The 17,246-nt window shown below is 44.2% G+C and overlaps 1 protein-coding gene across 9 annotated transcripts in view; it reads right to left on the reverse strand.

Moving 5' to 3' along the window:
- The window catches only part of LOC143480353 (ryanodine receptor 3), a 134,076-nt gene that overhangs the window by 82,978 nt on the left and 33,852 nt on the right, over positions 1-17,246 (reverse strand). For 6 of the 9 annotated variants that reach the window (XM_076977984.1, XM_076977981.1, XM_076977978.1 and 3 more), the window contains exons 3-13: positions 17,063-17,164; positions 14,205-14,219; positions 13,529-13,603; positions 13,361-13,439; positions 12,113-12,225; positions 10,921-11,020; positions 10,510-10,603; positions 4,125-4,199; positions 3,657-3,813; positions 2,236-2,400; positions 1,766-1,887 (exon numbers count right to left, since the gene is read on the reverse strand). In XM_076977984.1, the coding sequence (XP_076834099.1) occupies positions 1,766-1,887; positions 2,236-2,400; positions 3,657-3,813; positions 4,125-4,199; positions 10,510-10,603; positions 10,921-11,020; positions 12,113-12,225; positions 13,361-13,439; positions 13,529-13,603; positions 14,205-14,219; positions 17,063-17,164 (1,097 nt within the window). The remainder of the gene's footprint in view (positions 1-1,765; positions 1,888-2,235; positions 2,401-3,656; positions 3,814-4,124; positions 4,200-10,509; positions 10,604-10,920; positions 11,021-12,112; positions 12,226-13,360; positions 13,440-13,528; positions 13,604-14,204; positions 14,220-17,062; positions 17,165-17,246) is intronic. The other 3 variants (XM_076977982.1, XM_076977983.1, XM_076977979.1) reach the window with 1 other exon arrangement.

Genomic DNA, 17,246 nt, shown 5'->3' on the forward strand with positions numbered 1-17,246 from the left:
AGCTGAATGAGAGTGGGTGTGTGTAGGTGTGTGTGTGTGTGTGTGTGTGTGTGTGTGTGTGTGTGTGTGTGTGTGTGTGTGTGTGTGTGTGTGTGTGTGTGTGTGTGTGTGTGGGTGGGTGTGGGAGAGTGTGCTCGTGTTTGACAGATGTGGAGATGTGGTTCTATCGAAATAACAATAAGGGGAGCATGTGACTTTGGGGAAAATATGAGGTCAGAGGTCATGTTCTTCCTAGTGTTCCTCATGGTTCAACCATGGCATGAGATTTCAAATCCCTGTATATATCACGGGTGACCAAGCATACCGACACACGGGCAAAAAGACATGCGCAGGTAAACACGCGGTGCGCGAACGGTGCGCGAACGGTGGAGGCGTTTATACTTTCGCGAGCGTCACTGCAGTGTTCTCCGAAACGATAGGCGTTTTATCCGAAACGATATGTGGTAGAAACACCCCTCAAAGCAGGGGAATGAACATTTACCTGACCAATTTTAATGTTGCTATATGTTTCAGGTTTGAAAAGTGCTGGAATTTAGGTTAAAGTACTTTAAAATGCTTGAAATTGTAACTACTTGGTTTCACAACAAATAGCTGTCTGACTGAATAGTTCTCTTGTATTAGGTTAACAAATACGAGCCTCTTGTAATTCCAGGACGAAACATGAGAGAACGTGGAGACGTGAAGATTGGGCGTTTTTAAATAAACAACCATTAAATAATGTGATAAAAAGCGAATTATTTCGAGTATATGTATAAATATTTAACTTAATTATGTTTAACATGCTGGGAAATATTGAAATGGACCTTGAAAGTGACGTACAAGTGCTTTAATTCCACCTTATAAAGGTGTATGAACCCTGAAAACGTGACTTTGTTCATTGCGCTGAAGCGCGGCGCGAAGTTACAAAATTCGAGAGGTGCACAACCTCTCGAACCGACAGCGCGCGAGGCACTCACGCACACGCGGAGCCACAGCGATTACGTCATTTTCGCCGCGCGGACCCTCGCGCCGCTCGCGAAGCATCAACCAGGCAGGCTTGTTGTTGAGCGGGGTGGCGAACGTAAGTTGTTGAGCGGGGGTGGCAAACGTAACACTCGTGACGGAGTGTTTTTTCAATAGCCCTGAAATAAATGCTACGGTTTTGTTTTGGTCCGTACCCAGTTAATCAGGAATGAGATTGGGTCCGGACAGGACTGCGTTCGGGTCCGGATCCGGACCGCGGTCCGCCAGTTGAATACCCCTGCTCTAGATGATCAAATACAGATCTGTGACTAATGCCACTGTAATATCCAAGCTGTAAAAGTGCGGTCCTCACATGATTACAATACAATATACAATATACAGTAGTGCAGTAACACACTTCAGTAGGGCAGTAACACACTGCAGTAGTGCAGTAACACACTTCAGTAGGGCAGTAACACACTGCAGTAGTGCAGTAACACACTACAGTAGGGCAGTAACACACTGCAGTAGTGCAGTAACACACTTCAGTAGGGCAGTAACACACTGCAGTAGTGCAGTAACACACTTCAGTAGGGCAGTAACACACTGCAGTAGTGCAGTAACACACTACACTAGTGCAGTAACTCATGTCCTGGCAAAATCTTTCCAATATGCTGCCAAAATTGTGCCAACTTGCTGCCAGTTGTGAGGTGTTTACGTATGTGGTGGAATGTAGGATACATGACTCAGTAGATCACGTGATGTGACAGGGACACTGAGGTTATAAGTGGGGCAGCAGGTCTGTGGGTGGAGGCTGCCCCACCTGATGAAGCAGCTGAACAGTCTGGTTGTGTTCCGGATGATGCGGGCCGCACGAGACTCCTCGTGCTGGCAGCGCTGGAGGGTGAAGCCGTCGTCCATGTGCCCTTCTGCATGGAGGTAGGCCTGAGATAGAGAAATGAAAGAAAGAGGAGTAGAGACAGAGAGAAAAAAAAGAGAGAGAGAGAGACAGTGAGCTTCAGTCGTACTCAGATTCACAAAACCAGATCAACATTTCAGTACCTAGGCCACGTCACTACGGCACAGAGGACTGACACAGATATTCATAAAAAATCAGCACAAAGTACTGAATATAATACTAAGTAGAAAACAAAAACAATCATAAAATAGAACAATTACATATTTTAATTCCTTCATCATCACTGCCAATAGCACTGAAGGCCTTCAGCAGGTGCAGGACAGAATATGGTCCAGGTGGGTTTCCCTACAGCGGAGTGTGGGGGAATGACTCACCCGTCTCTTGAGGGGGCCCAGGCGAGCAGACTTCACATCGGGTGCCTGGTAGGACAGCCACAGGCCCGTGGCCACGTGCAGGACGAAGCAGAGCGAGTCGCCGTACTTGATCTCAGCCACGCCCATTCCCTCGATGTCCCGCCTGGGGCTCTGCTCCAGCTTCTCCTGCAGGACGCACAGACTGTGAGTGCTTGTCCATGGAGACACCACAGACATGTGTCCACCCCCATCCCGCCCCCAGCCAAACGCACCAACCCCCACTGGTACATTTAAGCAGGTTTGTCCTGTTGTTCTCACAAAGACAATCTGTCTGCAGACTGCTACCCATGATGCATCTACAACACTGACCCACACAGGAGAACAGCTATGAACACACGTGACCCGCACAGAACACATGTGACCTGCATAGAAGTCGTGGCCGACGACACAGACATGACAGGCGTAGCTGACGGAGACAGGGAGAGCCGGCCTGCCATCCTTATCTGAGTGATTATATTGCACGTTCTCATCCCAGTGATTACTTTTCCAGGAAATTATGTCACCATCGCTGAAGACCTCTCAAAGAGCATGTAGCCAAACTGTCACCAGAGGCTGAGAGCCTCCCCACGCATCACTGAGTGGAACGGGCTCCCTGAATGCAGAATGCTCCCCATGGCATGCTTAATTACGCCAGGCAGCAGGTGCTGGGGCTGTGCACGGGCAAGCCGCTTGAAAAAAGACCCAGCCAGATTTAGAGCCCGGTCAAGGACTGCAGAAAGGCTGACCTCCCTTTCCAAGATGACTCATGATTACCACGGGGGGGGGGGGGCTGAGACAGTGACAGACAGAGAGAAAGAGGAAGAGAGACAGAAAGAGAGCAAGAGATGAAGAGAGAGAGAAACGAAGAGTAGCGTGTAAGAAACCCACAGGATATCCAGAGGCAGCATCGTGGAATCATTACCGGATTTTATTTAATTTTTTCCGTCAACGAAGCACGAATGTACCATGAGAACAATAATTGGATAACAAATCACTCGCCATTGGAATCTGTTGGGAAGCCTCCAGGTAAGTAAAGGTTACTCTCCAGTAATTAGTCTGAACTTGAAAGCCCCGTTAAGAGTCTGTCTAATCACGACTAAGAATCAGCGCAGATGGAGTTATGATGCTTGAGGGTTTGATTAACCTGCTTGACGTGTCCACGTGACACTTCAGCCAAGGCAGAAGATGAAGAGCTATAAGGATGAACTTATTTAAGTCACCTCTCCTACAGCTCTGCACAACTGCATCCATAGTAACCTTGTTACCAGCATCAGTACCAGTTGTTGTCACACAAGCTTCAGAGGAGCATCGCTGCTTCTGGATCTAATCAGAATCCTTCAACGGTCGGAACATGTGGCCAACATGGATCCAGACACCCCAGCCAAGGTGGAGCGAGCAGACACCTTGGAGATGCGGAAGCAGAAGGCGGTGGACGCCGTGTCCGACCTCTCCCTGTCCTGCAGAACCAGGCCCGAGTCATCGGTCAGGGCCAGGTAGTGTCCGGTGGTGAGGTGGCGTAGACGGAACGTCTGGCCCCAGCGGATGTGACTGCCGCACCAACTACAGAGAGCACATACGCACACACAATTTTAGCTCATTAACACTGAATGAACTCCCAGAAGCTGCAATGTCTGCAGTGAATGGAAAAGCCTCTTACAGACAAAATTAGCAGAGAGGGACATTTCATTTACTGAAGCAACTCCTACTGTGAACAAAAAATTAAATCGCTAAAATCTTACTGAGAAAAGAACCTGTCTGCTTGAAACATTTAACGGAAACAATAAACTAACTGCAGGAGGGCTATATTTCATGGCACTCTTCGTCATAAGAACAGAAGCATAATTAGTCAGTGTAAGGTGAGAGACACGGACCTGATCCGTAGAGGTTCCAATCTCCATAGAGACCGGGCCTTGACTCCCACTTTGCCTGACTCGTAGTTGACTGTTCTACAAGATAAAAACAAATCCACATTAAACAACCACCTTTCCTCTCATAGCTGTTGCCAGTAATAGAACACTTTATAATTTCTGTGTAGTGTTTTTCTTTTTTGCTTGGTTCAAGAGGAAACAAATTTTCACAATATGTCCAAGATGAAATACATTAACCATAGTTCATTAGAGATGGTTACATTTCAAGGAGAGAGAAAACAGCATATTTTCCAGTTATGCATGTTTCTTAAGATGGCCGAGATGGAACTGTATTTTGTATTTTGCCAACTAGCTAGGCCTTTGCCTTGTGTAATCCTCCAATATGAAGGTCAAATACTGCAAGCTTGTTCACATGTCCAAGACTGCCAAAGACTAACAATGAACTGACATTTAAATCCTAAATGGCAATACTTAATGTTGGATATTTCATTCATTTGCTAGAATATGATGTATTGTTTGAAGACTATATGGAGTGCTCAAAAAGGTTTTTACATCCAGTGTACATATGTACAGGATACGTGTTGCTATCAATATACAGGCGTTTGAAAGACCTGCAGCCAATGGGGATTTGTGCAGCTGATTGCAGATGGTGAGAAGAGTTATGAAACAAACATCAAGGAACATGAATGGATGGGTAATACAGCACAAATTATAATTAATCAAAAGAACCTGTTAACTTGTTTTATTCAAAAAACAAGAATCTTCTTACTGACAGTAACATTAGGATAGACTGTATGTGATGCAGAAAGATCAGCATCTGGCAGGTTGGCAGGTTTCCATGGTGAGGTATCCATGGCTTTTCAAGCCTGATCAGTAATTCAGCATCTGAGCCCTGTGGAGCTCCTATAAAATGTTTGACGTTCCAGGTTGAAGATTGAGAGATGTTTCATTGAGAGATGTTTCATTGAGATCTACTTTGGTGTGCACAAATACAGATGGATGCTTCTCAATGGCATATATTATATTATATTGTATTATATTGGCATATATTATATTACCCTGATTGACCATCCAAGATACAAAAAGCAGGATAATCAGGGTGGATCTATACCACCAACTTCCAATCCTTCTTACAGAAAATACTGTACCCTTGCAGTTTTACTTCTATACCTCACCACTGCAGGAGAACATGTTCTTAATTACATTTTCATCAAGACATCAACTGTGGACTTGATGGGAATACAGAGTCTTGGGTGGCGCATGCAAACTTAAACCAATGATTCATTGCAAAGGTGGAATTAATAGCATTCCATGGACATCCTGTTTTGATTGCAGCTCCCAAAGTTACAGGTTTAGTGGGATATTTCCAGAAATAACCTGCATAAAGGAAAATCTTCCATTTTATATGTCTAGGGGAACTGTATTTCTTCCAGAACATTAATCATAACGTTATGATCCAGAGCATTAATCATGCTCTTCCTTATGATTAATGGACCAAAGGCATCTCAAAAAACACTAAAACATTCAGAATATTCATCTATAAAATTATCCTGTTCCTGTCTTTAAATGGAAGAGATGTTAATTCGCACCTTAATGCTAAATATAGGCCTTTTGTTTACCTGACAGAATCCCAGTGTCAACAAGCCATGAAATATCCTATGCTTATAAAACCTCATATACAGATGGAAGGAGCCAAATGTCTCACCATGCAGAAGATCTGGTCGTGTATCTTTCTTTGGTATTCTATGACTAAGTGCACCCTTCTAGGTACTTTTTGATGAAAAACAGGTATTAAATATAGATGCCAACGTTTAAGCAGAATGTTGTCTTGGGGTTTTCAGGGTTTCAAATATGACCTGATCTAGGCCACTACATTTGTTATTAGGAAATTGCCTAATTACATTTTCAATCTCACCTGCAGAAATGTTTGATGTAGATGACAAGTACATTGTTTTACTTGGTACATATATATACTTGGCTTTACAGTTTTTAAAAGATTCTATTTAGAATTGCTGAGTTGTTGAGGATGTTGAGGATGAGTTGTGGGTCATCAGTGTGTACAGCAGTGGGCTAAGCACACAGCACTGCGGGGAGCTAGTGTTCAGGATGATGGTGGAGAATGAACCAATATTCAGGATGATGGTGGAGGATGTGTTATTGTTAATGCTGACACTCTGTGGCCTGCATGTAGGCAGGACCTAGCAAGAGGGAGATATGGTGGGAGGAACAGGTAGGGGTGGGCTGTTGCTCTGTATATATGTTTGTCCACTGTGTCCAAAGTGCTTACACCACGAGTGGTGATGATAACTGCTGGGCAGAACATGGGGGTTCATGTGGTTAAAGTCCCCTGCCAAAACAGTTCCTTAGCATGTTAGCTTTTAGCATATGTGGCTCTCTAGCCCTGATTTTGTTTCTGCGCTTCCTTCTGTCTCCAAGCCAGCTCTGCCCACCGCTGCATGCTGTTGTTTGGAAGATCCACAACTCCAAATGTGATGGTAAATTTATATGGGGAATGTTCTGCTGAGCTGTAGCTACTTTGGTATTGTTCTACTGTAGCGCTACATTCATACTTAAGGACTACCCATTCACTTTATGAATATGAAAGTGTTAAAGTGCATGTTGAATATTTACAGGGTTACCAACTCTCACGCATTGAGCGTGAGACACATGCATTTGACCGTTTTCACACACTCTCACGCCACACTTCCGATATTTCACGGCGAAAAAAAGATTGCGATATAATACTTAATTTGTGTCCATTTTACGTTGCACCCCCCCCCCCCCCCCCCCATCAACAATTTACACTCGCCACATCCTCCAGGTTCAAATCTCACTACAAACGATCTTCAAAAGTTGGCAACCCTGTATTTACGTACACTAATGTAAGCAATGCCAGTGTGGTGGGTAAGCAATGCCACCACTGTCTTGTCACACATATTCACACACAAACATACATACGTGCAAGGACACATATACACACACACATACATATACACACATGCAACAGGCATGCTCCCTCATTAATATGAGTGACTTACTGGCAGATAAGGAAAATCCATTATCCACCTCACTCTATCTCAGTTACAGATATGGTGACCCAACCCAAACAAACCCTCGGCTGCATTTCAGAGGCAGAATGTCTTGAATCACAACTGGAGACCAAAACCTAATCTCGCAGACTGTGCGTCACACGCCGACGAGCTAAAAATAGTCCTGGCCAACCTGGAGGAAGAAGAAGAGTCCTGCCAGATCTCGGGTCGCTCAGGAGGGCGTTGGGACCCTGCCGTGACCTCAGAGACCCTGTTCAACCAGGCTGAAACTGCACGCTTGCGCACACACATTACAGCCGCATGTGTATAGGGGCTTCACAAACACACACACACACACGGCTGCTTGTCTATAGGTGTTGTAGGCAAATTCATACACACATTTATACAGACATGATAAATGACCCTTCATGCAAGGGCAATTAGTGCTACACTCCACTGTTCTATCTGCTCTCCGTTCACCATCTGCAGCAGATTGCAACAGATTAATATATTGTTGGCAGTTGAGGGCCTATGGATGCCACTTGTAACCTGAGACAGGATTGATTAGTACTGATTTCTGGAACTCAGTTTTGATTGGCTCTCTGTCAGTAGTCGACCCTTGCTGCATGAAAAATACAAGGATGTGGTGTCAGCTAAAATTCTAAATACTTAATGCTACTTTTATGAATGTTCTCTGATCATAATTGCAGGGTTTTCTAATACTTTCAATTTCCAACAGCAAAATTTGGACAAAATGCAATTATATAGGAATATTGTAGATCTCCTAAACTTCTGTTACATAACCATAAGCACACATTTCATAATAAAGCATAATTAATCTTATGGTGTCATTTAGAAAACCAATCATAGCACAAAACACGAAGAACATACAGATGTCAACCCTAACCCTGGCGTACATACCAATATACCAATAAAATTAATGTATTTGTCTATATAAATTTGACCAGACCGCAATTTTGAATGAAGATGAAGGAAAAGATCAAAGTGATTGTGAAAGTGGGTTCAGTATTGGAGAAAAGATCAAAGTGAATCTGGAAGTGCATTCGGTGTTGGACGGCTATGGAAGTGAGAAATGCACCAATAGGACCTGCGGCTAAAGTGCCGTCTGCATGTAGATATATTATCTAATCTAGTCTTATTTATCATGTACATAAGACATGAGTCTTATTGGGAATTGAGGTAGCTGTGATATGCATTGCTGCAATATGTAAGGAGATCAGAATGACATGTGATGGGTTCACTATATTTCTGTCAGTCCTGTGGGTGATCTCGCCTACGTCCCCCTCTAAGGCACAATGCTCACTGAAAGTGATGAGTAGAAAAATTAAACAACTACTGGAAATTTTACAATAACACGTTAATTAGTGCTGCCTGACGACATCATCAAAACACTTACTGAAAGAACATCTTTCTGAAGACTGATTCCAGTGCAGCTCTAGAGACCTGTCAAATGTCTCTGCTGCCTCATGGTGGACCAGCACTTTCACAGGACAATTTGTGCATCTACGTAATGGTTAGGAGTGAAGGAAAACTGCCATCATGAGCAGAGGTGACATTATTTCTAGTCGGTAGTTTGCTCTTGCCAGACAAAGATTTTCTTTGAGTAGCTGAGTTTGAGTTGCTGGACATTCTGGGTCTGCCAAATTTGTTGTATTCTGTGTGCACTTTCACTGTTGATGAGAGTTTGTGGATTAAACAGTCAGTATTAACACAACACTTCAAATAATCAAAAGAGTGGTGCAGCTTTTGTTTTTTCCTTGTTCAAGCAACACAGTCAGTTCAGCCTCTTAAAGAAAAATAACTATTGTAAAATGTGCTTTAGCAGGAAACTGTAAATATTAGCAAACCTCTTCGTCAAGCACTGACAGACCAAAAGAAGTAACGATTCTACTGTGGCGTATAGCTGCTGTACCTGAGCTACGCCCACATCTGGCAAACATTAATTGAAGTGTTACAGAAGCAGATGTTTAATAGTGGGCAGAAATAACAGTCAAGTGATGGGCTGGATCTCCTCGCACAAGCTGTTCAGCTCACTCATGGGCGTCAGCTTCTCCATGCGAGAAATCACTTTCCTTGCTCACAAATTTTGGGCTGTACACACACACATACACACACAGTGCTAATGTGACTATAGGCACTGCACCCACGCACATGCATGCTGCTTGTGTGTCTATAGGTGATGCTGCCAAACACACATAGGAACACACTGGTTATGTGTTTATAAGCAATGCACCCCAAAACATCCATACACACACACACACACACACACACACACACACACACACACACACACACACACACACACACACACAGCTGATGTGTCTATGCAGCAACCAAACACGCACATGTGAATACACAAACTGCTGCATAATTATAGGGACAGATTTTGCAATGTGAGGCAAGAGAGGATGAGCTGGATGTGCTGATTCATGAAAGATCAGCGCACACTTGCCACTCAATGGATATGAAACACCCACCTACACCTACACGCAGGGCGCTAGTGTGCTAGTGTATCTTATGCACATTTTACAAGGGTACAATTACTGACTGTAGCCAAACTGTTGCCATACACTTTTAGCTAATCTATAACTCTTCCTTCACTGGGTTCTGATATTTCTCTGGTGCCAACCCATTCCCTCCGAGCCAATGAGACTGATGTGGATAGAGACTGCACTGTGATGAGGGCACCAGGCACAGAATTCTTACACATCAAGATGGGAAACGCAGTCTTTGACTGTTAAAGTCAGAAAAAACGAGACCACGAGATACATGAGTTCATTCAGTCATTCATTCATTAGCCACACTTATCAGCTGAAAAATAATTTAAATAAAGATTAGTCCCAACTAATCCAGTCATTGAGATTGATCAATGCGATCAATATAGACTGCACGATCCCACGCACACTTGTGACAAAGCCTGTGATTCATCTGGTTTGTCTGAACAGCTGTGACCCAGGACTCGCAGACTGGAAGAGAGCACGAGGCTCCAACACTACACCACATTTCTCTACTCCGTCAAAGCCCTCATCTGCTGACTAAAGCTGCTCATTATGTCGAGCAGTATTTGACTCCGCTGCGACGGAAATGAGATTTGGCCTTCTGAGATTTGACCTTCCTAGATTTGGCCTTCCTAGATCTGACCTTCCGAGATTTGACCTTCCGAGATTTGACCTTCCTAGATTTGACCTTCCTAGATTTGGCCTTCCGTCGCACGGCTACTGCAGGAAAGAAAACGAAGCTGGAGACACTGACGCTCGTTCTGGAACAGGATACAGAAACACACTGTGCATATCCCCCTACGTGACCAGTGGACGTGGACGTTGGGTCTAGACTCCCACCTCTGCTGCTCTTCGCTCTGATCTGAAGCCGGGATGGTGAGAACCTCGTCATGCCCGTGGAACAAGCGTATCACATGACCACCAAGGAGATATCCTACGGGACAGCAGGAGAGAAGATTAATCACAGCAGGAACGCATCCTGCGTTAGCAGCTCTGGCTAACTGAGATGTGCATCAAATCTCCCTGTGGCAGAATAGAACAGCTTTTCTAAGGTAACTGGCATTGGGGATTATGGGCTTAGGGGTTAGGAAGGGTGGGAGTTTGGGATTGGGTGGTAGAGGGTGGGGGGTTTGGGGTTGAAACCGAGGGGAGTTCATCTATGGCGAGGGTGGGGGATTTGGGTTTGGGGGTTAGGGCAGTGGTTGTTGTCCAACAGCATGGTTCACAGGGGAGAACGCAGGCATACTGAACCTTCCTCCACGCTGCTGCCCGAGCACGTCGGATGAACGTTCCACAGTGTCTGCATGAAGGACGCGTCCACCTGAACACTGCCGTTGGAGAGGGACAGGTGCTGGGGGGAGGGGAGTAAATCAGTTACCATGGCAACACACCCGTGACACACATGACCATTTTAGAGTGTGCTTTCAAGGTAAAAAACTTGTCATGATGGCAGAGTGATTTGGAGAATGTGACATTTACCCAGTGACCTTTTGGAATCAGCAGCAGTTTCAACACCAGATTTATCACAGTCTCCTCTTAAAATGCAGGATGCCTTTACAAAAAGTATCAGTGCATGTATAAAAACATGGTGTTTTTAGTGCATTCTCTAAAACTTCTGTTTTTCTTTTGAAAATGTATTTCAAAATGTATTTTAAAAAATCAGAATTTTCCAAATTGGCTTGTACCAGTGAAGACAATATCCATAATTGTCATTTAGCACACTGGTTAATATCATGTGATAAATCTGCTATGGCTTGAACTTCTTGAGATAACAGACAGGCACATCAGATGTTCAGCACTTCCAAAAGCTGTTGGGAAACATCTGGACCTGAAGCACGTATTCTGGAACCTCCACTGTCAAGTTTTAAACTTTGCATGGAGGAAACCACAGCAGAAAAGTCCAGTTCCCCACAGTGTAAGTCATACATCGATATACTTCCTTTATAAAAAATAAAAAAAAAAACTATTTAAAAAAAGATCGCTGGACACTTATTATACTGAACCCCAGTTTGTGCTTAACCTTGGCTAAGTGTCCAGGCATATGGCACAGGCTTCTGGCTTCCAGAAAGGCTGAAGCTGCCAAGGTCTGAACGGAGCCCATAACAGCAGTGGTGGGGCAGCACTAGGGCAGCAGTGGGATCAAGAGGGCAGCATGGGGGCACATGATGGGCTCCTGCCGTGGACTAAACCGAACCTTCACTGGAGATGCCTCGAGTGGTGAAGAGCCTCTACCAGGACAGACGACTGACCTCTGCTTCCACGTTTAATGTGGTGGGATATGCCCCGCCATATTATTACATCTGTAATGTACTAGATGGCTCCACTGCTGGCGTAAGGTTTCAGTGATGATCATGTGTTTTTATTAGCAGCCCTTGGTTGATGAATACAAATGCAGGACATAAATACTTAATCGTTATTGCAGCATTCTGCGACTTGTACTCACAAGGTAGCGCTCAGATGACACGCTGACGAGGATCAGGTCATCACCGATACGAACCTTCTCCCCTTCGGATCTCTGCTTAGAGGCAGGGTGGATAGTCCACCAACATGCCTCACCTGTACACACACACACACACACACACACACACACACACACACACACACACACACACACACACACACACACACACACTGCTTTGGCTTCTTTCAGACTTTCAACTACTATTCCTGCATGTTTATTAAGCATCATCAATGGCTCTTGTAATGAAATTTCTCAAAACTCCTGTCAAACTGTCAGGTGACGGATATGAAAGAAACAATATAAACACTGAAAAAGAAGATGAAATAACCTTGTCATGTCTGATCTGAGTACTCACAGTAGTAGGCAAGAAAAAAGTCAGCAAAGAAAATGCAAAAATCAGCCTTCTGCTCTTTACCACTAGGGAGTGTGTTAATTAAATATGATATGGTGACAACACAATTTAAATACATGTACTAAGATAGCAAGTGGTGTGATTCCCTCACTGTCCCGCCGATCAGCTTCCTCTGGGTAACGCGGAGAGCGAAGTGTTCCTCTGGGCTTCGGTTGCTAGCACCATAATTTGTATCACTCACACGATGAATCATTTTAAGGTGATTCAGCACAACGCTCACACTGTACTGTGCCCAGTTCTACCTCATTTGCATTTCATGCTGTTTCCGCCTTTACATTCCAAAAACAGTCACCACAAAGGAGTTACACCACTCTTTGCCCCTGACAAGAAAGAAGCACTTTTCGAAGTAAATAGCCTATGATCATGCAAATTGGTTACTGGCAACTGGACTTTCGTAGACTACAGTTTGGTCATGGTGAAAATGAACATTCATCATTGACAAATTATGTGATTGTTATTTTGGAAAAACATAATTGCTTAATCTTTTTATGACATTTTAAAGCTCAATCTCAGTGAACCATTTTAATGTATAACTATTCACATAATATGAAGTGCTGTGTTCTGCTTTTTAAAGAACACGGTAGGCCATATCTATACATCAGACACCAACCAACATGTCATCTGGCCGATTAGTTGATGCTAAGTTTCCATGAATTTACTGCTGATAAAGTACTAATAAATTCTTTGAACATTACCTAAGAAATCAAGACTCAGGAATGTGTTGCTATTTTAAACAACAATCAAATATAGGTTTGGGACCTAAAGGGCGCTAAAAATCCGCATTGTGAAAATAGCGTGACGGCTTTGTGAAGGCTTGCCTGTGGAGTCCTCCTGAAGGCCCACGTCAAAGGACAACTTATCCGTCAGAGACCTGGACGTCTTCAAACATGTCAGGTACTGCGGTAACGAGGAGAAGGAGCACGTTAGACACACGCAGAGCTCGCTCTCACGACGCAGGAACACAGAGACCAACGGCGGCTCCTCACCATGCCACTGAGGGAGTGCCGGAGGAGGATGGCGTGTCCGTACAGCAGCGTTCTGTGTCCGCCTCCATGGGCTGCCTGCAGGGAGCAGATAGAGTGGCGTGTTACAACATCAGCCTGTACGACGCTGCGGTGCAGAAGAGGCTCCCCTGTCCTCAGCACCCCAGGGCCGCACAGTTCCACGTCCCCCCGCCACTCCGACACACCTGACCCAGCTCGGGAAGGCCGCTGTAATTACCTGATGGGCTGGATCAAGTGTGTCAGATGCGAAAATGTGCGTGGTACATGCGGCCCACCCGGGGGAATGAGAATCTGGATCTTATATCACTGGACAAGCAATGAACGCAGCAGAGCAGAACCCTCAGCTCTCAAGCGCAGTGAACAAACAGGGCGTTTCTATGGAGACTCTAAAATGAAGCGTGGTCAAAGATGAGCCACAGGGGCAAACAAGCAAATAAGAAAATGTTCCAACGCTTTATTCTTGATTCGGTTTGAAATTTGGCACATTGAATATATGCATACAAGTAAGCACATCTAAATGCTGCATTTGGATGTATTTGGAAAACTGTGGATGCCCCCCCACTGAGAGTCGTTCTGACCGGCCTCCCAGAGCACCTGGGCAAAGGGAGAGAGGGGAGTTTGTATCTGCATCCAGCTCTATACCACAAGACTTACTCACCTTTCTAATGAGCCTCTATGGAAGGCATTGAAATAAGAGAGGAAAAAGTTACATTGACCTTCTGCCTCAGATGCTTACGACAAATTTATTAAAGGTGCACGATCGATATGGTCTATAAATCAGATGGCACTATTTCTGCCACCAGCTGAAAAAATCTATTTTTGAATAATACCTAATCAAGCTTTATAATTATGCTATTTCTGTGATGATTGTCATTTGGTTTTCTTTGAAATGACTACATAATACATACATAATTATTCTTTCTTAATTAACTGCTGAATCCGTCATGTGACAAGAAACTTCTCTGCTGCCAGCCCCATGGTATGTGATGTATGTGCAGCGGAATCGATGTGTGTTTATACAGGTGTATGTTTTTATGCAGGTGTGTGTGCTTATGCATGTGTGTGTGTTTATGCATGTGTGTGTGCTTATGCAGGTGTGTGTGTGCTTATGCAGGTGTGTGTGTTTCCGTGCACGAGTGTTCATATTTATGCATTCATGTTTGTATTTAAGCGTGTGTATGTGTATTTATGTAAGTGTATATATCTATGCATATGTGTGTATATATGCATGTATGTGTGTGTATTTATGCATGTGTGTGTACTGATTCAACATAAATACTGAAGTCTTAACGGCCTTGGCCATGGCAGGCTCGTGGCTTCTATCTTAGGAGCACTGACTGCTGCTGAAGCCGCCATTGTGAAGACAGGCACGTGCGACCTCCTTTCGGCCTGACGGCTGCACCCTGCAGCGGACTCGCCGGCCTATCTGAGGAGACAGCGCTACCTTGGAGGGGCTGGTTGGGCCGAGGCCCTGCAGGGGTTCTTCTGTGAGGGAGTGAGTCTCTGGCACCAGTCTGGCCCCGGGGGCCAGTCCAAGGAAATATCATCGCCCCCGTCAAGTTGCCTTTAGTCATCAGCTTCACGCAAGCCGTTTAAACCTCTTTTTATGTCAACAGCATACCATAAAAAACCCTCATCATCTAGACCAAGGGGATAAGTGCCCTTCATCTAACCTTTCAGAAAGGGCTGTGTGGGTTTACACTGATGCAGAACTGGTGGAAAGCTTTCTGTCTTCCCAAAGGGTAAAATTCTCTATGAAAAGTATGATTTTTAGCAAAAGGAAATAGATAAAATGCAAAGGGCAAAGGTAAAATATGTGAATTCTCAGCCCACTTCATGTGGTGCTTAGGCAACCCCAGTTTATAGACATGAGGAATGAAGTAGCCAAGTTTAAACCCATTTTGTTTAAACTGTTCCAATCATAAGCATCATCCCCATTTTGCCCTTCTTTCACACAGCTGTAGACTGACAGACTATCTAGTCAGTGTCTCCCTCACCTAATCGCAAATACCGTCTAGCCCCGCCCCCACCTGTCATTCATGTCTTTCACTCATAATTTGGATTCCCAAATTATTTGCCCCATAGAATTCTTTGCCCCAGTGTTTGTTTGATCTTCTGTTCATTTCCCTAGTTGCATTACCTTCTATAAGTATGAGTACTCGTGAGTGTGTGTGAGCCTGTCGTGTACGTTTGTCTCTAATTGATGTACCTGGCTTTCTGACCTTTGACCTTTCAAATGACCATGACTCTGGATTTCCCCGGAATACTTTCACTCTTCTTGCCATTAGTGTCCACCCTCTCATCTCTCATCCCCGGAGGCGTTACACAGATACCGATGGATTTAACAGTTTTATTTTCTATATGCTATAAGTATAGGATATGCTTGACCTGCCCTGATAGGTAAAAGCGTCTCTCTTAAAGTCAAACTCAGAATAGTGTGGGAATCAGATATGGCCTCCTGGATGTTACTGTACTCTGTGTCAAAGCTCTAATGCTGAAAGGAAACTAATTGGAACAGGATACAGATGAACTAATGAAGTATAATGCATCTTAACTTTAAAGTCAGAATGAAACTGTAGGAAACCCCAGGTCTATTAATGCTGCCACCATCTTAGAGGTAAGAGAAAAATGTATTCACTAGCTAGACAGCTTAGGCAAACATTTTTCCAACCAGGAATTACACAAGCTTGAAATATAAATGATGATCTCAGGTTGAATCTGTGACATGTCCCCAAAGAAAAGTGTAAAAGTCAAGAGTGAAAACCTTTCAAGCTTTCAAACAATTCCAAAATAAGACATCACTGAAAACAGATTAGCCCCTCTATATCCCAGATTTACTGACTTTGTCATCAAATCCATGAGCAGACAGGTTGAGATGGCACACAGTGCAAATGGTTTAGTATCTTAGTATCAATTCTCCTTGTAGGGAGCTGGGAGGACAGTTGTTCATGGCACCTCACATGCACCCTGAGCTTGGTCTTGGTCTTGGGCTTGGTCTTGAGCTTGGGGGTGAGCAGACACTCATTTTATCCCCTCTAGAAACCTAGAGTACTTGCTCATTACACAACTACAGTAGGATTCAGGAAGTCTGACCTCTCAAGCTGAAAGCCATCGGTGATTCTGACTCTGTAGCTCTGACTCTGACATTCTTCAGGATGGATTACTCATGGAAGCATAGGGGACTCATAGGATGTCACTACTTCTCTGTGCCTGTACTTGTATGATTTTGCCCAAGAATTCATTTTAGCAGCTTTCACATACTTTTTTACACAAACATTGTACATTGTATGTTGTATTTTGTTTGTCATGTTCACTGTTTTTGGGGGGTTTTGTGTGTATTGGTAAATTGACCTTGGACCATTCTAACAACGATTATGGATTTGCTCTAAATACTTGGTAAATACATCTCCCCTGTGATTGCTCCACATCTAGACCAGATCACAGATAAACTGGTTTAGTCCTGTGTGAACTCAAGCCAACATACAGACACCACAGCAGCAGGTTCGTAGTACTCACGTCATTATTTTGCCCAGTTTTGGCCAGCATCTCCTGCAGTGCCCTCACAGAAAGCGACTGCTCCAGCACAAAGTTACAGATGCACAGGTCTGGTGGGACATACTGAAAAAGACAAACAGAGAGAGTGTGAGAGAGAGATGGGGCTACAAGACGTGTCCATTACTATTCAACCTGGATATTTACT

This window comes from Brachyhypopomus gauderio, chromosome 17, assembly GCF_052324685.1.
Source record: "Brachyhypopomus gauderio isolate BG-103 chromosome 17, BGAUD_0.2, whole genome shotgun sequence".
Classification (NCBI taxonomy): domain Eukaryota; kingdom Metazoa; phylum Chordata; class Actinopteri; order Gymnotiformes; family Hypopomidae; genus Brachyhypopomus; species Brachyhypopomus gauderio.